The following is a 24,770-nucleotide window of genomic DNA, read 5'->3' as shown; positions in this document are numbered from 1 at the left end:
GACCCGTCCATATCTGGTTTTTCTCATTATGTCGTTTTTATCACCTATGGGCCCTGGTATGCTCACTTTAGGCTGCTGGGTTTGTATTGGTCTAATACCACACAGTTACCTATAGCCACAGAGTGCACGCACAGCATGCGGCACAACCAGCATATGAGCACTTCATAGAAAGACAGCCATAAACCTTTGAATCAACTGAGGCTTTAGTTGACTGGAATTCATAAGCAACGGGAATAGGAGCCGGTTTCTATTACACTCTCTTCTGTCAGACTTGGGTAATGCTGTGGTTATTGTGGTGCCATCGATTGCTAATGGTTACTCGAGCCCACTGAAGAAGCCTATTGTGTAGAGGATCATTAAAATAGCTGGAGCTGATATACAGTACTACACCCTGGCAAAGACTGCATTCACTCTAAAATTTGTAGAAAAAATGTACAATAGCTGTCCAATATAAACTCACTGTGGACAAATGGATGCAGGGTTTCCATGAAGATGGTCATCATGCCCATATTCCCTCTTCATCGTCCTATCAGGAAAAACATGGAAAACATGCATCATCATCATTATAAATCCATAAACCATCAGTACTTTATGTCCAATGTCTCAAAAAATGGCATGTATGTGGCAGAAAATAGCTTAATTTTGGACCAAGCCATTAAATGTACAAACTCTGGCCCACTGGTTATGTCTTTACATGTAGACGCTAATTGACTAATTGTATGGTTCACCTAACCTGTGAATTGTTATCAAAACACTCCTGTTCATGGTCCTCATTCAGAAAAAGTTGTGTATGATATCATAAAATGCTTTCCTCAGTGTGATTGTTAGGAACCACATAACTAAACACATAAGGGGTTTCCTTGGGGCTGAAACTGTGCAGACAAGAGCCCTGCTAACAGGAAGGCTAATTCACTCAGACACTAACATTACAATGGTTAGCATGAGCTGGCAGCTCAGTATAGCCAAGCTCTTGCCTGAATAATGCTTAACTAGGCTACAGCAAAGTTGAGTATATGCTAAACAAGAGCAAAAAAAAAACAAGGGCCCTGGCTGCAGTCCACAGCGGCTTTGGTTGGACTGAGTGGTTGTGACAAGCTCGGTAAACTCAGTAGGCGACACCTAAGCAGCTAAGCTATAGATGTAACAGCCTTTCAATGGAACATGCTAGATGCTAAATGCTAACATGCAGTTAATGGCTGTGACAGGCCCTGTAAACAGAGCCAAGCTTATAACCACTCATTCTGCCAGGTTAAATACACACACACATACACACAAACAGGCCAAATACCATATGCTACTTCTCATAAACCTGAAGCAGGCAGCATGTTACGGCTTAGAAGAAAAGAGCAACAACCCAAAAGAAAAGGTTGTATAATTCTGTCTCTGATAAACACTTGCTGTTTTTGATTTCCTTCCGAGGCTGCTGCCAAGTATCTGGCAGTAGTGCTGGCATGGCTAAATGAGAACAATGTGAACACAACATGCCAGTCAAACTGCACACACTCCATGCTGAGACACAGGCCTGGGGTGCATCTCAAGAGACGAAATCCACTTCCTGTGCTTGTCTCCTCTGATTAGATTTCACCTGTCCTCAGAGAAAGTCCATCACAGATTAAGTAGAGGACAGGGAGTATAGTTAGAGGATTGGGACGGGCTCACTAGTCGTAGAAATGAGCTTTGAATGACATGTGGTTTGGCTCCATGGAAAACCTTGAAGTCTATCCCATGTTTGTGTGTTCTCTATTCCACTGCATGCATTTGTGCTCATGATTCTTAAAAGTGCCAGCTGGGTATTCATGTGGTGTCTACATGTCTGTGTTTGGGCAAATGCAAAAAAAAGTATGTTTGGTCACTGTTATGTTATTCAGAGCACTAGCTGGAATGGCATTGCGGTCTGCATGGTGAGTGTGCAGACCCTCATCATCATCATTATTATCATCAATCATCCTTCAAGTGGTGTTCCCGGACCAGGCAATGAACTGAACCACTGGCCACATTTGAATTTGGAAAGATGGTGGGAGAAAGGACTGAAGGAAAGACATGGAGGCATGGAGAGAAAAGATGTTTGTGAAAAAAATACTTAATAAATATTACATGAAAAATTATAGAAAAAATGAGAGCAATAGAAGGCAGTGTTTAGGAAAAACAATTAGTGTAATTAGTCACATTTGGAATCACGTGTTACCTGACATCCCCCAGCAGTGCACAAACAAACACACACACACACACACACACACACACACACACACACACACACACACACACACACACACACACACACACACACACACTTGCTGTGACCTCTGCCGAATGTCCCCATGAGGACAAGGATCAGATATGAGGAAAAGCCATAAGGTTATTGGCTCATGGCTCAGATTTTTCTGAAGCGTGACATTTGGTTCCTATGCAATGTTTCAGCAGACTAGACTAAATATACACTATTTGCAAATGTACACATTTGTAGGCATTGTCTTGTATCAAACCTATGCTTAATCTACTTCTATTGTTGTCCCCTTTTAAAAGCAATTTGAAATGAATTGTTCCTCCAAATTTTGCATACAAAGTGAGAGCCATCGCAGTTCCATTTCATAGACATAACAATTTGAATAGAAAGAATAATAGATTAGAAAGAATAATTCAGACAATCGGTCCAGAGTTATTTTGTTACTCCCTGCATTCTCAACAAGATTTCCCAGCAACCCCAATAATACTTTATTTTCTAGGCTTTTCAGTCCAACTTAAAAAGTTAAAATATCACTTGCAAAGCGCTATTGTTTCATATGGAAAACACTATAAACCCTGCTGCAGTAATAAAGTGCCGGTTAGCCATATCGAAGGAAAGATATTTACAAGTGCAAAGTAAAGGATAGCAATGTGTGATACTAAAAAGTGACCCCCTGCAGCTAACTTTATAATATGGAGCCTACCCTGGTTGCAAAGTATTCTGCAATACAATAGAACAAAGCAGGAGCGTGATAGCTTGATAATATCATTTTGGCAAGCCAAAACATAATATAACCTAATGACTATACAGCTAAAATTTTAAAGTGGTCCTTATAGAATTCAAATGTGGTTTCAAGTGTTAAACTATGTTCAATGCCATTCACTTGCCCACTTTAGACTTCAATAAACCCAAGCATATGCCACAAAAAGCGTCAAAATTAGATTAATTATGTCATTGAAAAGGATGAAATGTTCCCTCCTTACATATTACCATGTGTGGGGTAATGCATGTATATGATTGTGTGCTTTTATACATGTGTGTGTGTAGGGATCCCCATTGCATGTTTTACTCCAGTTTAGGCAGCAGTTTCAGAAACATTCATAATGTCTAGAAACATATAATAGTCCATATCAGATAGAACTGAAGTGGAAATTTGGGAAATCCCCAAACATTACATATATATACACACACACACACACACACACACACACACACACACACACACACACACATACACACACACACACACACACACACTTCATCTTCCTAGTTTGGAATCCCCCCAATCACAACGTCTTGACAACAATAGAGCTTTGATTAGTTTATATTGCATTAAAATAACTAAAAGCTTTTATTAGCTAATGGAATGACGCTGAAATCATCTGTCTTTCTTTGAAGATTGCCTTCCTTGTTAGCGATTTAATCTGGGTACATTGTATCAACAAAGACTCAGGTGTGCACCTCCATGTGCATCTGAACACACACACGTACAGGCATGCACACGCCTACAGTGTGAACACTTGGATGCATGCACGCTCACCCAAACACTCAAACACGTTGTGCTGATGACAACAACAGTTCTCTTCAGCTCTCTTCAAACAGACACATTAAGTTTGTCCTGAAGGCAGTCTGTATTTGATACTCAGAGAGAGAGCTCATATGAGATGAATGATGTATATACTAATCTCACACACAAATCCTATCGATCAAAAACTCTCATTTGGCAGCTTTTCCCTTCAGGCCTCTTATCTAAATGATATGAATAACTGACTTGGCAGGAACTAATGGGGTTGAGAGAGAACAGACAGACGAGAAGAGAGAAGGGAAATTTTATGCAGCCGACTCTGACCACAACTGACTGGTGGTGGAGATGACAAATATGAAATTGCACCAACTTAAAAAAGCATGAAGATGAGAGCCAAAACATGTCCCCTTGTGTAAACAAGTTCAAACTAGTGGGTGTTGGTGTGTGTCTGTGTGTGTGTTCGTCCACATTCATATTGACCTGGTCCATAGGGGGTCGATGGTTGGCATGGGGGGGCCCTCTTGGCAGGCTTCGGTGATGCATGTTTACTGGATGCAAGTGGTGAGAATGGTGAGGATGATGTTGAGGGTGAATGTGCTCTTCCTCGTAGTTATCCGCTATCAGCTTCATTCTGCTCTGAGTCTGCCAAAAAAAAAGGAGATAAGCAAGAAAATTTACAACGCACAATTATAACACGCGTACACAAGGCCTTTTATTTGTTCCTTAAAAATGTTCCCGGGGTCTTAGAATGATTAGGCTGAGGAAATTCTTGGATGGGTAAATCATGTTGAAAGCCATCGAAGAGGATAAAAACAGTGCTGCTAACATCACTTGACAGGTCATAAATTGAGGGAGTCGGAGTGCCTGATGAAAGTATTGTAAGTCTGTAAAATGTCATCTGTATTGCAGATTATCATTTAATTGGATTAGACGAATTTTAGTAAGGACAGTTAGTGAGTGTTTTATGGAGCCTAAGGCCACAGGCGTTCTGGCTCGGGTGAAGCAACATAATTTTAGATGTCATTGATTAAAGTTTCTCTCAAATATGTATTTTTTCTGCATGCCTTTAAATTGGTAAGCAATACTATGTGTCTTTTGTTTGTGTCTGTGCATCTGTATGCATATGCAGAGGCTTTCATCTTGCCAACATTGCTGCTTTGGAGAGAGATAACAGCATGGGATGACTAACGTTAACAATCAGCTGAACTCTATTGAGACCAGTTGTCTGGGAGATAGACAGAGACATAGTGGGTGCAGATATATTGACAGGCTCAGCTTTATTCTCTTAACTGCACAAACATCCCCTAAGGGAGGCTATGACAGCAGAGCGGGAGGTGATATTGTGTTTGGGAAGAAGATAATTCGAAGGAAAGACATGCAAACATCTCTCATCCAAATGTTGCAGCTTTCTTTGTGTAAATGAGAGACAGACATGGCAGGAAGAGACAAGAAGCCTGAGTCAGCTGGGAAGATAGGAGGGAGATGGTGTTACAGCAGTAAGCGGCCTGGAGACATCGCTGCTGAGATAAGGCGCTGAGTCCTAATGACTGAGGAAACGAGCCAGTCAGGATCACAGGAAAGGATGTGGCTAGTATTAAAGAGGTTAGCAATTAGCTTAAATTGGAGAAGAGCTGGTTAGATAAGGCGAGAACACCGATAACATGGTGAGAGGGAAAGAGAGAGACAGAGATGAAGAGTGAGGGATGTAGGAGGGCCCAGACAAGAGAGACACCAGACCAGTGGTTAGATCAGTTAAAAGCTAGGTTGAGGTGTATGGCCGGCCCTCTGTGACCTCAGGTGTTGACACTAGCAGGTGTGACTGGGTGGGGCTGGCTACAGAGCTGACACCTGTCATTAAGGTGAGGACAATTACTATCATATACCGTGCAGCTGATGTAACTACTGTACTGCAACACAGTACACGCTGTAGGTGCTTCCATAGAGAAATATTTTCAAAACGAATTAGTAGCTGAGGGTCAAAAAGGCTAATGTGTGTTTAGTCTTTGTTGCTAATCTAATAAGAACCATATTACTTGTTCCTGTTCATGTAATTACAACCATATTTGGTAGGATGAGATGCCAAATGTCCTGGAATGTGTTTGCATATATGTATGAGTTTGTGAGTATGTGTGTGTGCGCGTGCACACGCTTGTGTGTGTGTGTGCGTGTGTGTGTGTGTGCACGTGCGCACGCTTGTGTGTGTTTGAGTGTGTGTGAGCATGTAGTTAACATTTAATGACCTGGGACAAAAACACAATTGAATGATGTGATGAATTGCTTCTGGAAGAATCTCACTGTGTGTGGTCAGGACAGCCCACATGTGGCCATCCAGTTTATTCAAACGGACACACACACACGCGCAAAAATACATACATCCACTCTCTTCTTACACACATATTCCTGTATGCCTGTGCGAAGAAGGTGAGTGCATATAAAATGTCAGTGTGCTGGGTTGTGCGTTTTAATTAGTGTTAATTAGGAACTTTGCAGAGTAAACAGCTCAGTAATGGCCTCCAGGCCTGCTTGTAGATCAGGCAGCCTGGAATAGACACAGGTGCCACTGCTGGGAGAGGAGAGTTTTCATTGACATCTCTAACCATAACAGATTTGGTCTGTACGGTGTGTTTGCAGTGAGTGGTCTCTGCATGTGTATCAAAGTGCAGCTGCTGGCGTAAACATGGCAGTGATGATCCCCCTGCTGTGCTCACAGCTGCATCCCAAACCTCAATCCAAGCCATCTATAAATCACAAGCCTGTCCTGATTAGAGCTGAGCTGTTTTAACACAAATGGACACAGGAGGCTGACAAGGAAGTCCTTAAACACACAGTTGGGTAAAGTCTGCAGAATTTTCTCAACACTTATACACACTTCTTTAATCAAGTATCTGTGTGTGTGTTTCTGTGCGTGTAACATTGTCAAAAAAACTGAGTAACACAGAGACCAAGCAGGCAGATTGTTTTACATCAGTCGTTCTAAATGGCACACCTCTAAGAACACACAAGCTGTCTTTGCAGCATAGAGAGAGGATGGATCCTCTTGTGCATCCAAGAAAGAGAGGCAGAGAGGGAGGGAGAGAGAGAAAGGGAAAAAAGAGTCACAGAAAAATGGTACACCTTTTAGGGATTCCAAATCCATCTTTTTTCCACACTCTTCATGTGTGTGTGTGTGTGTGTGTGTGTGTGTGTGTGTGTGTGTGTGTGTGTGTGTGTGTGTGCCAAGGAAGGCCTATGCCTCAAAGGGAAGCAAACTGTCTGAGAAAGAAAAGTTTGTCTTAGACCGCAGGCTTTAGGCACACACACACACACACACACACACACACGCACGCACGCACGCACGCACACACGCACACACACACACACACACACACACACACACACACACACACACACACACACACACACAAGATCTTCCAAAAGAGGGATGTGGGGAGGTCAAACAGGGAACTGCTATCTGTAAATCTATCTGCTGTCTACATATCAGCTTTCTCTTGTGAGACTCAGAGTCCCATAATTCTTTGGCATTTCCTGATCAGTTTCCTTCCGCCATTGGCTGTTGTGGACCTAAGGAAGGCAACCTATGCTGATATGTGTGCCAATGGGTCATGTTGAACAATATAACCACCAGAGAGCTCATTCTGACTCCTTATACGTACAACTTACCTTACAACCTCCATAACATGAATAGTCTTAGCACTGACTGGTACAGCGTTGAACTTAGCAGTAGCGTTAACATGGATGTATATGCATGGTTTGCCTGAAGACTTTCTAAAAAAAAAATATGCCCACATTTATGAGAAAGAGGACACAAAGAAAGTTTATAGGCTGCTCATTCCTCCCTTTTCCCATCTCAACCTCTCTTTTTTTTTTCCTCTCCTCTGCTCCAGGCCCGGAGGCCCGTCGCTGCAATTAGAGCTCATCACATCATCAGGTGGACTTTAACTGCTGGTTACCCAAAGGGGAAAACATGACGCATCCAATGGCGATAAATAGATAATAAGCTTTCCTTGAAATTCCTCAAATGGAATTGCACCCCCTAGAAACTGTTTACCGTTTATGAGACACAAACACAAATATAAGTCCGCACTAAAATGCACACCCAACCACTGCATCTGTTGACTTTTAAGCGCACCATGTTTTCCCAGAAGCCCCTGTGACTCAGGAGACAATATATGTAGACTCCCTGCTGTTGGCTCATTATTGTTAGCATTCACATTAGCTCAGTCACTGATGTGGTCTGACCAGACCTTAATGACAGACATACCTTCATCTGCCTTAAGTTATATTGAGAGCCAGGACAATATGGGAAATAGGTGTATGTGTGTTAGTATGTTGGTGTGTATTCTGGGAATTAGGTCTGTTTGACCAGAAGATGTGAGAAATAAAAGTCCGCCAGTGATTCATCAATAACACAAACATCTGCAACGTGAGAGCATCTAATGACTCTGATTGCAACATGATTGTAAAGAAAAGGGTTTTCATCGTGTGTTACTGTGCCTGGATTTGGAATCACAGCTTCCGCTTGACTGGCTTGGTTTATGGTGACTGAACACAGTAAATGTGGTTTGAGGGGGGGAAGTCTACTCTGTTAACTACCACGGATTATTAACCTCTATCTGTTCCTAGTTTTAAAGTTCAACCGTCTGCCCATGAGGCTGTTTTAGTGCAGGCAAAGCTTCATCGTCGGCAGCAGGTTTGAATTTGTAGTGCTGCTTTGATTCGCATGTCCTAAACGGTGACCGCAAGGCCAGGCTCCATTTGTTTCATGTGCGGGCCAGTCAACCTCTTAGACCAAGAGTGCTGTAAATTTAATTCATCCTTTATATGCACACATAAATAGCTTGGTGGTCACGTGTGGTGGATGTACCTGCTGTTTGAGCTGGTGCATGAGTTTGTCTTTCTCTCTCTTCAGGGCCATCACTTCTTCCTGGGATTTTTTCCTTTTGGAGGAGGATAACTCCAGCAGGGCAATGTTAGCATCCTTCTCACTGATGGCTGCCAGCAAAGCCTGCTGCCTAAGGGGATGAGAGTGGGACATTTGGAAAGAAGCAACAGGAAAGAAGGAATGTTATTGTAAATGGACAAATATGAAATAAAAATATATTAATATGTATTTCTAAAATAAAGATAAGAAATTGGAACGTAAAAATATGTTCTGTAGTCAGAACAAAGACAGGTAGACAGCACAGAGACACAGATACACAGCACCCACATCTGCAGCTGTGGGTTCTTGTACGAATTACAGATGTCAGAGCAAAGTCACTCATTCCAGAGCTCCTTAAACTCCGACAGAGATTCCACAGAAAAGAGGCACACATCTTTGAAGTGGTCTGCTAAGTGCTGTATTAGTGGTACCTCAGTGTGACTCATGGACATGTAATAGTGTAATGGAGTCTAATAGAGTAGGCTAAGGAGGATATGACATATTTCCCCTGTCACCACTGGTTACAACAGTGTGTGTGTGTCTGTGAGTGTGTATACGGACGGGGGTGGCAACAAACAACTGTCTACAGGTGCAGAGAAAACATACCAGTGAGCTTCATCACACTCCCACTCCCACACACACACACACACACACACACACACACACACATACACACACACCCAAATGACGTACAAATGTAAACCCTCAGGACTCAAGAGAACGCCTTGCGTAACCCATCCAGAACAGTCTGAGTCTTTAGAGCTGTTAAATGATGACTATTGTCGTCATCAAGCAGGATGTTGTAAATCCACACATACATTCCACTTTTGTAAACACACGCACATACACAAATATATTATCACAGATAGTCAGAAATACAGATATACAGTAAACCCCTCCTATACTATGACCATTGACCCAAGGCATTCTGTAAAAATATGATTAAAAAAAACCAGGAGACACAAAAAGAGAACACACATTTATGTGTACAGTAGACTATAAGTCAATTCATGAATGGTTCATCATCTCTACATTCAGCCTTAGTTCATCTGAATGTCAATTGCAGATGTCTCAAACAGACTACTAAGATATTTTAAGTTGGCCCAACATAAAGTGGCCGAACGCCAGACTCCTAAATCACATTTGAAATTAGGAGCATGGTAAGGTATAATGTTTGGGTTTGTGTGAGGTGAGGTGAGAGGTAAAGGAAGAGGAGGAGGTATGGATTTGAAATACACTTTGGGCTTGATTAAAAATTGACCTACATTTGGAGTGTTTTTATTCCATGATTTAAGTCCCTGCAGAAATAACTCAATTGCAAAAATAAACATGCTGTACTCAGAATGAAGTCCTGCTGGCCCGGGACTCCACATTTTGTGTTTTTAGTACAATTATCTACACGGCGCATCTGTATTCTCCCATTCAAGGCCATTAATAGGCCTTTGTGTGTTTTTGTGTGTGCTCAAGTGTGTGTTTGCATGTTGTGCATGGATTTGTGAGTGCATGCATGTGGGTTCTGACATGGATCGGAGCAACTTATCACACCATTAATCACAGAGCAGGACCAACGGGACACTTTTCGTCTCCCAACACCTCTACTGTTATTCCTTTTAATGCTCACTGTAATGGGAACATGAACGGACACACACACACACACACACACACACACACACACACACACACACACACACACACACACACACACACACACACACACATTGGACTTGTACAGGAGCATGTGCTTTAGACTGCAGGTTTTTCTGCTTGACCTGTACATTCACAATGTAAAAATGGGGCAAGGAATTACAGTAAAAAAATCAACATCCCATCAAGAAATTCACAAATTAAACAAAATCATCACAGATTTCTAAATCCCTCCACACCCAGTTTTATATCCATGGTTTACAAACCCAATGAAGAACTTTACACTTTAATGTATGGCACAGTGGAAATTGTAGTTCCTATCGTGTATCTTTGGCTGTTTCAAAAGAGTAAAGAGGTGATGCACAGAGTCATATATGGGCAAGGAATGCAGCACATTGTGTCATTGCTCATAAACAATGTATCAGATTAACAGCCCTACTCGCAGGATTGTCATCTTTACAGCACACTGCCAGACAGGGGAACTCCAACAGGCCAAATCCTAATAGTCTTATAGTCAACGTTTCCTCTTTTAGCATTGACTGTATGCAAACACAGCTTGAGAACTGTGTCTAGGTTAGTATTTGACTGTTAATACACACACAATAACAGGACACTGAGCAGAAAAAAACATACCATTGGGAATAGAACAACATTTGGGAAATAATTAGACAATCTAAGTGGGTTATGCATTAAGTGCAGGGCCTACTTGGTTGAGTGCAGTGACAAGTGAACTCATCTCATCTAAAAAAAGCCAAACAAAAATTCATCTTTTTCAGATGAGCACAGTCACTTTATGAAGGACTCAACTGATTAAAGACACAGTGCTGGTGTTTGATTACTTCCCCCCCCCCAAAAAAAATGATGTGATGCCTTTGTTGTTTCCAGCAAGTCCTGCAGACTTAAACCAGCTAAGAAACAAGCCATACACAAAACCCAAGCTGTTGCTCTACATTCTGACATTGTAGTGGCATTGCAGCAATTGCAGATCTCGACAAGGAAGCAACACCCAAAAGTATTACGTTGTCTTTTTATGACAGAATGTGTGCTGCTGTCTGTGAATGCATGGCTGTCACATCCATCACACCTGCACTCCCTAGGTACAGGCTTTCAAAATGAAAATTATTATTATTGACCCTGAGATGTTCTCAGTCCCACTAAATGAAACCTACGAACCAAGGTGGCTGCCAAGCTTCAGTGCAAGCGAAATCCCTTCCAGCCTCCAAATTAACACAGTAGATTACAGAGCTGTCTCTCTGTGGGTGCTCTTTGAGTTGTGCTTCAGGATTCTACTGAGTGATGGCTTCCTAAAACAATAAAAAGGGGGGCATTATTATGATTAGCCATGTGTCTCCCACATCCTCAATCAGTGAGTGTGTGTGCCTGGTTGTGTCTCCTGATTAGTATTACTTACAGTCTTTGAACCTGAATTACAGTGGAGTATTTAATCATATCTAATTTGAGTGGTCATTTGACCGTAGTTGTTTTTTACGCACTTGCAATGTACATGAAACTAGCAGACAGGATTCATCTATCACACACACACACACACACACACACACACACACACACACACACACACACACACACACACACACACACACACACACACACACACACAAAGACAAATGCTTTCACTGTATCGGCTTGCTGGTCTTAAGTGGGTGAACCTCTTCTCTTTTCTCACTCCTTGCTTAACTTAGACTTGGCAAGTCCCGGACAAACAAAGGATTATCTTTATTTTTTTTCCGATTGAAAGAGGCGGCAATTAAATGTTTTTTTATGACAAACGTGTGATTAGTCTTCATAAAAGTCAGACCCCATGCACTGAAAAGTCATAAGGCACTCCTATAAAAAGACAAATACATCCTGCTGCTGGATCTCACGCTAAAAATCTTGTGTACTTCTTTATGAGGTATCAGTATTTTATACAGTATATATATTCCTCACATAACATTCCTTCTATATACTTTTAGGAGGATAAATTAGTATAGCGTGAGCATGCAAGGCTGTGAAAAAGCATAGGCGGGACTGAAATTCTCAGCTCAACTACAACATGTGATTCCAATTGAACCTTCATGGTCCCTGGGACATATTGAGACATTTGGATCTACAGAGGTAGGAGATGGATGGCTAAAGTACATGACCATGCGATGAGAGGTGAGAGGAAAGGCGGGAGGGAGGGGAGGGGGGCTCTGCAGAGACGATACGGAAAGATAAACTGGAATGCAGAGTGGAATAAGAGAAGGGGAAGGAGATGTGAGGCGGGAGAAGATAATTGGAGACAAAAGAATGAAACATGAGGAGAGAAGACTTTGATGAAAACATCTTTGAGGTGGGGCTGCTGTCGAAGGGCTGTGATGTCACAGGGCAGATGGGACCAGACAGATTTCTGGGTGACGAGGGGTTAAGATGGGGTCAAGAGTAAACACAAATGCATACATTTGCAAAAAACTAATTCAAAGATGTTAGGGGAGGCAGACTGTAGCTGGGAAGGAGGAGAGAAAGCGCGGCAAGAACCAAGGGTTAAAGAAAAAAAATGGAAAGAGATGAAGGCAGTAGAAGAGAGGAAAGTATGTGTTTGACAAGAGTGACTGCCACCTGTGCTGCATGAGACAGAAAAGAGGGAAGAAAAGGAGAGGAGGAAGGGAAGAAAAGAGCAACGGTAAAGATTTAAGAGTCCCAGCCTACCCTAAATCAGCGCAGAGCACTCCATGTTGTTATTCCTAGGCGTCACGGTTGAGGGATATGTGTTTATAATTTGTGTTATGACTTACTTGAAATTATGAGTATAGAGAGTCAGTGGGACAGAAACAGATGCGTCCGTGTGATGCCCGAGGGAACCATCAATACTGTCTGCCCCTAAGCGCAGTACATATGTGTGCGTGCATTTGCCTGTCTGTACACATTTGTGCTTTCATGTCCTCACGTGCATGTGTAATGTATTGTGTTAGCAAGAACATGGGGAGCCCACTAATATCTGTTCCCAGACCATCCATTATAAGGTCTTCTAGTTTGTGATCATGCCCTTCAACCACTTAACCGTCCGGCTCTGCATGAACATTCCATGTGCATTTTATGGCCGTTCCTTGATTGTGAGTGTGAAGATGCGGCACACGGCCGAGGGCCCCTGGCTAAGCAGTACTAGAGGCCTGTGGTGAGAGCAAGCAGAGGACATGAGAATGGGGCATGGTTGAGTGACACTATTATTTATGGCCAGTGGAACACTGTGTTATTTACAACTGAGGAGGTACGGAAAATGTCCATTTCCAACAAAAAAAAAACACTGACTTCATTTGGAAAACGTAATGCAAAGCCAATTCAGATGGTAAATCTATGCTCTAAATGTGTTTTTTGTATTTATTAGGTAAAGCCAAATGTTGGCTACCTTTGGCAGGATTAGCTCCATACTAAGCTATAGCTGCTAACCTGAAGCCACTTATTACCCATTTTAATCGATAAGATAGGATTTAACCATACCCATTGCAAATAAATCTTGCAAGCCTGTCTTGTTTGAAAATGCATGTCAACTCCAATATTCCTCTTGAGCAGCTATATTACACATTACAAGCTAATCATGAGCGTCAAGCAAGAACGCTAAACTACATGCAAACCTTGAGCTGTGCTTCCCAAGAAAAATCCATGACAGCAGATGGTTCTCCCAGAACTGGGCCAGGTTGTGTGTGTTTTCACTTCACTAATAAAATATACAACCCACTTACTCTGCTCAACCCCACTCCCACACTAGTGCTCTGACTGGAAGTGGGGGGGGTTAGGGGTGGTCTAATTGAAAGAGTATGCATCAGTTTTACAGCAACAAGAGGGAAAATACGAGGGGACAAAAATCAACAAATCTGCCAAAACTAGCCAAATGTTTAGAGTGGGAGCAGGGACGAGGAGAGATGGCTGACTGCTCCCCGAGATGAGCAGGACCAGACGGCCACCGCTGCATTCCAGCCAGAGAGAGGGGAGACAGATAGAGAGACCCAGACAGAGAGGAACAGAGAGAAACCAGGTGGCTGTGTGTGTGTGTGTGTGTGTGTGTGTGTGTGTGTGTGTGTGTGTGTGTGTGTGTGTGTGTGTGTGTGCGTGTGTGTGTGTGTGCGTGTGTGTGTGTGTGCGTGTGTGTGTGTGTGTGTGCGTGTGTGTGTGTAAAAGCAGACAAATAAGATGAAAAGAGCATTCTATATGTTCTGTCAAAACGAAGATCAAAGACAAAGACGATATTTAAAAGAAACAAGGATGTCATTTAAATTTATTGTAGGTCATTTTTTTGCCTTCTTTTCAAGACTGAGATGAGAAGATCGATATTAATCTCTGTTGAAGGTATTCAAGCTCTGGCTTTGACAAAACGACTGAAGGCTCCTCAGTCACTTCCAGCTCCATTGCATCACCTTCTGAGGATCAGCTAGGGGTCGGGTGGATTCCTGTTGTTGTAAAAACAGGATAGATAAATAAACAGGCCTAGTGGGATGTCAGCGATGATTATGATGTCACCGACAGCTCTTTCCCATTTGGACAAACTTGGGTGTCTCCATCTGTGCCCGTGTTTGCTTGAGTGCGTGTGTGGGCGTACGTTTTAGTGTGCAACTTTGGTCTTGAACATCAATGCGAGAAAAACACAATAAACATCAGATTAGTCGCAGCCTCTGCCAATCTCCCGGGCTGTCTGGCACAAGGCCCGCCTACCTAGCTTCAACCAATAAAGTGAGCCCTGACCCTAAACCTCCAGGGATACTAGAGCAGAGCTCTCCGTTCTCTTAAAGTTTGTTTTCTGTCTTTATCGCCTCTCAGGTGACTGACAATGTCTCCCCAAGGCACAAGAAAGGAGACAGGGGGCTGTACTGTACCACACACGTGTAGGGCTCCCCTGCCTCGCAGGCAGACACACACACATACAGCAGCTGGGTTGTTTAAAGCTCCCTGTCATCTGAGAGAGGTAAGGGTCACAGAATGAGTAACACTGCTCCAGTCACACTACTGTAAGAACACACGCACCCACGTGCACCCGCACATGCACACACACAGAGCAGAAGAAACATGCACACATATGCATCATGTTAACAAAGAGCACTAATGCCTCAGTATAAACACTGATGAGTTATTTACTATTAATTAATAATTTAGTCTACATTTTTTTTCTACACACCCTAAAAGGATTTCCTACAGTCTGATGTAACATATTGATATTCCTTTTTGTGTGTTCATCAATTTAATCAAAGAAAAACAGAAAGTCTTCGCATCTAAAAAGATTAATTGCTTAAATAGAATAATTATTGATTATTATGTAATTAATAATTTAATACCGTAATACACTTTTGAGGGTATGCAACACTTTTTCACTTTCATTGCCTCTCTATGTGAAATGAAACAATGAAAACAAAGTAAGCTTTATTTGCAAAGTGCCAGTGCAAAACATGATGCACATCTCATATTAGATACAAACAGGAGCATTATTCGTTGCCGTCCTTTTCTGTACCAGGGTGAGAGCAGCTACAGTAAAGCCTGCGCTGTAAACTATCAGTAATGTAAACTGAAAATACCAGGAGGACTTCTGTGCTGCGTCATTTGAAATAGAAACCTTCTGTATAGTCTTGTGTGTTCCACCGTATTAAAATAATTCTCTGTCAAACACAGCCCATCAGAGGCTCTTGGACAGGAAGGCTACCACAATGGGTCTCTCCTCCCTTTCTTTTGCTAATCAAAGAGAGGAGCCTCTTATCGGAGGAGAGAATGGCATCACCTCCGCTTTGGACTTGAACCTCTCTCTCTATCTGTCATTCAACTTCCCTCTACCTCTATCATTCTCTATTTGGCTTTGTCGGGCCCTATACTCACTCCGGAGTGGGGCTAAATATTAAGTTCAAGGAGGTTATGCAAACACGTTGAAACAGCCACCCTTGGCCTAAGTATTACCCTGAACCCTTCAATTACCCGCCTTGCTTTCCTCTCTCCCCATTCCTCCTGCCTTTCCTGTCCTCTGTACGGGTTCTCTCACTACGGTCAACTGCAGGCTGGAAACACAGCGCACACTCATGACGTGGGGCCAAAGAGCCTTAAAATATCAGGGGCAGAGAGTACATCACAGTGGCGCAGTATTACACATGCGGACACACACAAAAGTGCACCCAAAATACACAAGTGCACACAAACCGATGAAAGACGGGTCCAGAAAACTGTGGGAGCAAGTACCCCTGGTGTATTTTCTCTGTGCTCCAAATGTAGGGCCTGGCGGTGGACCACAGCTGAACCACAGCCGACATGCGGTGGAATGGGAGGCCACCACACTCACTTCCCTTAAAGGAGCCATGGAGACACACACACACACACACACACACACACACACACACACACACACACACACACACTCACACACACACATACATACATACACACGTATGGTCGATCACAGAATAACACACACACACACACACACATATATATATATATATATATATATATACACACATGTTCAGCAATTTCCTGGATAGCACTGTCATGACGATGGGAGTCCATGTTTAAAAAGTGGTTTGAGGTGAAGGGACAGATCTGTATGGGCTGTTTCCCACAATGCTTTGCCAGACAATTACACAACCCAATTAATGTGGTTACTATAGCACAACTAGGACTTAACTCCGTGCAAGCCAAGTGTGTGTGTCTGTGTGTGTGTGTGTGTGTGTGTGCGTGCGTGTGTGTGTGTGTGCACGAGAGAGAGAGAGATGTGTGGACGCTCCTTTGGCCTGTATTACTCTTAAAATTATAGCTTTCCTTGGAACTTGGACCAGTTGATTTCCTGTCAGTGTGTAAAGGACACACAAGGTCACACTAACATTCACCCCACACTCCATCAGCCAATCACAGTTATTTCCAATCACAGATACATGAGCTTTTTAAAGCTTTTTTAAAAAACTGTATACCCGGAAAACTACAATACCCACAATGTCTTGTGTGTGTTCCCATTCATTTTACGGAATGAAACCTGAACCGTAACCAAATGTTGGGAGAGATGGGGTTTTTTTTTTATATGAAGTGGTAAAATGTTTTCTTTTCCAAAGTTACTGCAACATATATCCAGAAACAATGTGCACATATATTATTTATAATATATAAGATATTATGTCATGCTTTGTAATCCACCCATTTACCCGCTATGTATGGTACCAGTTTGTAATGAAAATAACTTGATGAAACAAATTTTGATTAGGTGCACCTGTGTGAAATTTATAAAATGTTTACCACTTATAGATAATATGATACTACAATGTAAAAATGCAAGTAAAGTCCTGCACTCTATTTTACATTTTTATGAGACAAATTACTGTTTAGCCAGCCTTTTAATGTTGCACAGTAGTAGCTGGTTGACTATAGCTGTCAAATAAATGTAGTGGAATCAAAAAGTACAGTATTTTCCATTGAAATGTGGAGTCGAATATTTCAGTAACTAAAGTAAGTATCCTCAAGTGCAGTGTTTGATTAAATGTACTGCATGTGCAAGACTGCATGTCCTTGCATTACCACATATATTGAGCATGCACATGCATACACATCTGCTAATAATTAGCAATCCTGTGATTCCAACCTTGGTTAATTTGGTTTTCTTTTAATGAAGGATGGTAAAATGTAAGTAAAACAAAAAAGGCTCAAACTGCTCTGCTTTGTGTTGAAGCCGCAGGAAACACATGCTTTCTTTACAGTCTGCTAGACAAACACTCTGACCACATACTAACTTATACAGACTTCATTAGCCTAGCTTTAAAGTGCGTAAGGGGAAAAATATATTCAAAGCAAGAAAATATGCAAGAGGGACAGAGACGCAGACATAAAGAGACAGACATAAAGTCTATCTCTGTCTCACACACACACACACACACACACACACACACACACACACACACACACACACACACACACACACACACACACACACACACACACACACACAGTGGTCTAGGTAGGGTGCTGATTAGAGAAGCTGTTGCCAGGTCCGGACAGGTCTGCTGTATATTTAGACAGATCAGTGAGGATCATGGGATCAAAGCGTAACATGATTACTACCTGGCCTTCCGATAAAAAACACACTATTTAATACACACATTTGGAAGCACACACACATCTTAGCACGTTCACATAAACACAAACAGACAAAGTGCACACAAAGATAGACGCAAGAACACACATGCACACTCACATACACACTCTCTCTCGCTCACACGCACACACACACACACAGACATATACACCCACACCGCTCTATAATCTGGGTAATTTGTATGTTGAAGCTAGTGTAGACAGATCACGCCTCTGGTGCATTGAGCCGGTTGTGTCACTGCATTAGCTTGTTCATCATTCGGTGTGAATTCCCAATAGAGACATACCCGTACTTGTAAAGTATAGTGGTTGTGAATATCTTTCGTGTGAAGAGGACACATTGAAACAACCTGCGCTCTTGTCATTATGGCACTTCTTGTTCATGGAATATTTGAAAGCGTGTGTGTTTATGCATTTTACGAGGGTATGAAAATTGAAGCTGCAAGCGCGAACACGTGGACTAGTGCACGAGCATGCCAGCATGAAACGGCAAAAGTGTCTGCCTTGTAATCATTGTAGCAACAAGTACACGAGTTCCTGCATCGTTCAACTGCTTGCTTCAGGTTGTCTTACTATAGTTCAGTTTCCTTTTGCCTTTATTATTATTTTGTCTGCATACTCTTACAAACACTGAGCCACAGACACATTCACACATAAACACAGACTGTACTGCACTGTGATAAGAGCTCAGCCGGCCTTCCCACACACCTGTGCATGGATTCCAGCATGCATCTGGTTTTTAATAAAGAGACCAGTGGTAGTGTGCAGTCAGATGCTGCTGACAGACCCACTGATACCCAGATAGATAACACACACATATACAAGCGAGCCAGCTCTCTTGGTAGATTACATCACATTTTAACAATGGCTTCCACTCAGTCATTTTCCTTGCTATGGTTTCATACAGAAGTGTGTGTGGGAACGAGTTGTTGATTTTTTTTTTTTCATATTCTGTCTGTGGTCACGTAAATATGATGCTCAGAGTTTTCAGTAGGGATTTAAGTTCTGCAATGTACACTACAAAAAATACATCCTTCAGAGGGTTATATACATGTGTTTGTGTTTATATGCAGGAGAGGGACATGGCTTGATGCATCTGCCTCAATGTGTGTGAGTGTTGTGTGTGTGTGCATGCTGTGACCAGGCAGTAAAGAGTATTACGATGGTGCTGTTCTGTGTAAAGACACAGATGTGCTCCACTGACATCTGAGAACTGCGGGTAAGACTAAGCGAGCGTCAGAAACACACATATACAAAAGTATAGATTTAAAATACATTTGAGGCTTTACCTCCAGATGATCATGTTGATCTACAAATCATCATTGTAAAAATGGTTTCATTTGTTTTATTGAAGATCGGAAATAATTTAAGAACTGATATAAGAACTGTTTGTGACAGTAACATTAAGACAGCTGGAGTGCAGAAGATGTCTCTGTTGTCCGGATTAATGTACATTTTAGGCAGTGCCTGAAATGGGCCGCTGTTCACCAGCACTGAGTAATGGCACTTTAAAATTTTTGTCCACATGAGAACCCTTACTTTTTATTGTGCACCGCCACCTCCTGGGGAGTCTAGGTGCGCACTAAGACGGCAACCGGCGGCGGAGTGAAGTCTATGCGAAAGTGTCTTAAAACGTGCATTCTCTCTACTGGCCAGCAGAGGGTGACTCAAAAAATACGTCAGATTGTATGAAAGTCTATGAGAAAATTACCCTACTTCTCATGTAATGTATTATCTCAGTAAACATTGTGAAGATGAGATCATGGTCTCAGTCGCTAGTTTCAAGTCTTCTTGAATACAACATGATGTTCATTTAATGTCAAATAGAGTCAAATAGACCATAAAGCGCAGTGTGCTTTAGGGTGGGCTACCTTGTGATTGACTGATCACAGTCACTACTGCTAACAGAGCTGTATACAGCGTCTCTATGTCCCTCCTTCGCAGTTAAAATATGATCACTTCCTTTCACTGGTTGCGAAAAGCCAAGACGGCGACAACTCAAACGCCGAACTTGAGTCTTCAAAACGTCAGTCCACAAACCAATGGGTGACGTCATGATGACTATGTCTACTACTTTGCAACTCTCCATGCAAGCACATCGCTACCTAAATGCTGAGAAAACTACAGTGAAAATGCCTTTAGTATCCCTTCTCATTATCCAATTTAATCTGTAATGCAACTGCTGAATTAAGGTACTTGCACCTTTTTGGTCTAATTTAGGCTCTGATTTGAGGTGAAACTGATGTAAAACCAAGGAACGGTTTTCCAGTTCTGGTTTGACAACAAATGTACTTTGCATTCTTTACTACACCTTTTTGTCTTCTATTATTTTCTCTACTACTAATAATCTTAGCAGACGATGCCATTTTGCAGGTGACAATGACTTCAAGTGGAGTTCTTTTCAGATTTTGCCTAAATGACAACATTGACCTTCATGCAGAATGTTTTCACATTGTGAGGATTAGACTATAAAGACACAACCCTGGACCCTGCTGTGGCTATATGCATTTGTAGATTTGTATATGTGTGTTCTAAATAGTATGAACATGGTCTATTTCAGAGTTGTTAGGTTTCCCGCAACTGTTACAGCAGAGAGAGTACAGGTGTGTTTTTGTGTGTTTCCTGGACTTTGAAGTAGAAACATGCTGAGATAATACAGGAAGACAGAATTTCAGAGAAAGTGGCACACACAGTCATGTGGGGGAGTCAAAAGAAAAGGTCTGCACCACTTACAACTCAAAAAGACTGGGCTTATTTTACAGCCACACTGTGATGACAGGGTGTGCATTAACAATCAGCTCTTATTTTGTGCAGAGGATGGGCTGGAGACCACCTCGGAGCTACAGAGGATCCAAAATAGACTCTGCTAGGAAGGGTACAGACACACATACAAACCTTTTGACACGCAAATTTCAGAACATCAACTTTGAAACAAGGTGACGAGCATGTGAGGAACACAAGTTAGTTAGTAAGCAAGAAAGACATGTTTATTGCTCTTTTATCTGCAGTCATGCAGCCAGACTACCAGGAATCTGCTTAGAAGTTTGGGGAAACACTGGCACGAAACACACGGTGACTGACATGTTGAGATGTCTGCAGTGTGGTGTGCGTGCAGATACATGTGGGCTTGTGTCTCTGTGTATGCGCAAAAATGCATTTAGTGTTGATGCTGCATTTGTACTGTTTTTGCACATGTCTACTTTATGTGCATGCACAGAATAGTATATGTATGTTTATCATGCACTAAGCTCCCAAAGTGACATGTCAGGACACTGATGTCAGGACACTGACACTCTGAGTCTGACAAACAAACCATGCCAGGAGAAGGATCTAAACAATGTGCTGCAATTGCTTTATTACTTAGTGTTTGCCCTAGGTGTCGTGTTACTGAAGTCTTCAACACCATAAAAGCCTTCTCTATGGTTCAGCGCTGTGTTTGTGTGTTTGCTCTGGCAGAGGCTCCCCTATGACTGGTTATATTGGACATGCTCAAACAAAGCCAAACACACAACAGGAGCCGCAAGCAATTATGGCCTGCCATAGTGCATAACTTCACTCTGAACAAGCTCTGATTCCCCCTCGCCATCGTCTCGTTCTCCGCTACCACACATTTCAAGGCTTGTGCTACCATGAGCCTCCATTCCCAAAACACACTTGCATATCGGTCTCAGCAACATTTGCATGCTCCCTCTGCGCTGGCATCCTGTGCGGCATCAGCGGCAATAACACTGTTTGTGTATATGTCATCTTCAGGATTAAATGTTAACCTCAGTGGGCAGAACATCGCTGACTGGCACGGGAATGCATGTAATGCTAGCAGGCAGCCTAATCCACTGGATTAATACATATTACGATGGTTTAGCAGAGAGCCGGGTGGGCCCTGTATCTCCATTTCATTCTGTCATTGGGAAACATTTGTCACCATCCACATCATCACGATGCACCTACTTTCTCTTTATGCTATTGGTTGGTGCAGTTTAAAACATGCCATTTATATGTTTCTCATCTTTGCTTTTGACTCACTTCTGCACAGTAGATGATTAAGACATCAGAGCAAAGCCAGTCACAGTGAGTGATGGGCATCCAGGTTGAACCAGATCCTCTGGAGCCTGAGTAGAGGGTGATATCTCACTGCTTGTGGCTTGGAAAGCACACACAGTGAAGATCTGTTTCAAATCAATGTAAGAAAAACTGGTAAACTCAATCTGGGTCAACCTCTCTCTCCCTCTGCCCCCCGAAACCCCTTTCCTCCTCTCTCTTTGTCTTCCTGTCTCTCTCTTGCTCTTTCAGTGTCTCTTTGGCCTTTTGTCACTAAACACCTCATGAGAGATGTCTCTTTTTGCAAAAACGTGATGGAGGACAGGATGGGGTTGGATAGGTTGTGTTTGCTGGAGGAATGTAACAGTTGTGTATTAATAAAGCTAATGATCGCAATCCGGCCAGCGAACAAATTCCTGAATACCTCATATTTCATGTCACTGAGTTACCAGGCCATTATTCCAGCCTTGCCCATGTGCGAGTTTTTGAAAACCAGAGCATTACTTAAATGCTCTTGATTGGAATGAATAAATGCAGAAAGTGTTTATATTATAATGATAAAGCCAGAACCATATACTTACGACATGAGTGTGTGTGTGTGTGTGTGTGTGTGTGTGTGTGTGTGTGTGTGTGTGTGTGTGTGTGTGTGTGTGTGTGTGTATAAGTGCATAGTCTGTATTCTAATTCCAGTGAATCAAGTAACTGGAAGAGTTGTATTGTACTAATTAGATGTGTGTGTGTGTGTGTGTATATATATATATATATATATATATATATATATATATATATATATATATATATATATATATATATATATATATAGTCATGTTCATAGTCCATATACTTGTTGCCTCCTTAGACCATACACACCATACTACCACATACACTGCAATGTGTATGTGTGCAAACATAAGTGTGCGTAATGAGCACACACTTATGTTGCACACCAACTTGTGAGTATGACAGGGGACTACATACCTTAGTATGTTTGTCCTGTGTGTGTGTAAACCTTTTGTAGTGGCTTGCGTAGCTCTCCTGTTACACATACACATGTTCTTTATGGGCTGGCTAATGGAGCTGAGCTCTTCCTGCCTCTGTGATGTGGTTTACTGTTGTTTGATGTGCCCAGGAATCCTGCATAGGAGAGCACCTCAAGCCGATCTTATCACATAAAAGCCCCTGCAATGGAAGAAGACACTCAGCTCTCTTTTTTAACTTAATAGAGATCTGTGTCCCTGTGAGGCTGTGTTTGCGTGTCTGTGTGTGAGTGTGCGCGCACCATTTCTCTAATTCAATCGAGTGTGTAACCCAAGGCCAAACACATACATTTGATTTCAGTAAATGCTGAACCCAGATACCTATGGCATAAGTGGACCAGAGACATGTCAGATATGTCAGTGCATGTTATTTTAATTGAGTGTGTGTGTGTGTGTGTGTGTGTGTGTGTGTGTGTGTGTGTGTGTGTGTGTGTGTGTGTGTGTGTGTGTGTGTGTGTGTGTGTGTTGAGACTCAAGGTATAGTCAGTTCTTATTTTCTGAATAAGTTAAACTATTCACTATCAGGCATGTGAGTGGTACTACAGTTTAATGAACATGTTTATAAGACGTTGTATAGTATTTAGATCCCATAATAGGTTGCCATTAAATCAGTGAGGTAGACCCTGTCAGCCAGTATTTTAAGAAAAAGGATATATATTAGATAATAATGAGGGGAAAAAGTTGCAAGGAGTGTTCTTTGATATCATAACCAAAAGAGATTTAAGACATTTATTCTCGATGGATATTAGAAAAACAGCTCCCAATGAAAGAGTATGGTCTACTGATTCCTGGATTGTATGTATGACGTCTTTGCATTCCAGTTTGACTGAATTGTGACTCTGAGAAAAAGTGTGGTTTCTGTTGCAGAATGCTTCAATGGATGCTACAGGTTAAGTGTAAACACAGACGGAAATGAAAGGAAACACACCACCACATGCTCTGTAACAGTAATGTCAATCTCATCATCTTTCCAAATGCCTCACACTTCATAATAACGGAAATGTATACATATTTGTAAAAAATCACTGGGGTTTTGGTTACAGTAATGTCAGTGAAGACTTGTTCGGGCTTTGAATATTGTATGGTGAAATGGCAGAGCTTATTCCTTAGTTCTCTGATCTTGACTTCAATTACACCAGACATACCTCATATCAAGAGATTCATGAATGGCCACATTCTCAATCACGCATACACACACTGTGTATATTCTGTGTTTCATCTACGGCCTGAAAGTCGTGCCATTGTTTTTGCTCACACTCCCTCTAGCCATTTTTTGTCTCTGCAAGATTCCTGTGT

The 24,770-nt window shown here is 42.0% G+C and overlaps 1 protein-coding gene across 1 annotated transcript in view; it reads right to left on the bottom strand.

Annotated features, from left to right (window-relative positions):
- Positions 1-499: 499 nt before the first annotated feature.
- LOC306743991 (ERC protein 2) overlaps positions 500-24,770 on the bottom strand; it is a gene marked incomplete at both ends in the record, with an annotated part of 102,130 nt that continues 77,859 nt past the window's right edge. Inside the window, 3 exons of the mRNA XM_079226550.1 lie at positions 500-526; positions 4,230-4,391; positions 8,614-8,761. Coding sequence (XP_079082676.1) covers positions 500-526; positions 4,230-4,391; positions 8,614-8,761 — 337 coding nt within the window. The remainder of the gene's footprint in view (positions 527-4,229; positions 4,392-8,613; positions 8,762-24,770) is intronic.

Source organism: Taurulus bubalis (assembly GCF_910589615.1).
Source record: "Taurulus bubalis genome assembly, chromosome: 11".
Taxonomy (NCBI): Eukaryota; Metazoa; Chordata; class Actinopteri; order Perciformes; family Cottidae; genus Taurulus; species Taurulus bubalis.
Note: the sequence above shows the minus strand (reverse complement) of the source record. Positions and strands in the feature narration are given on the sequence as shown.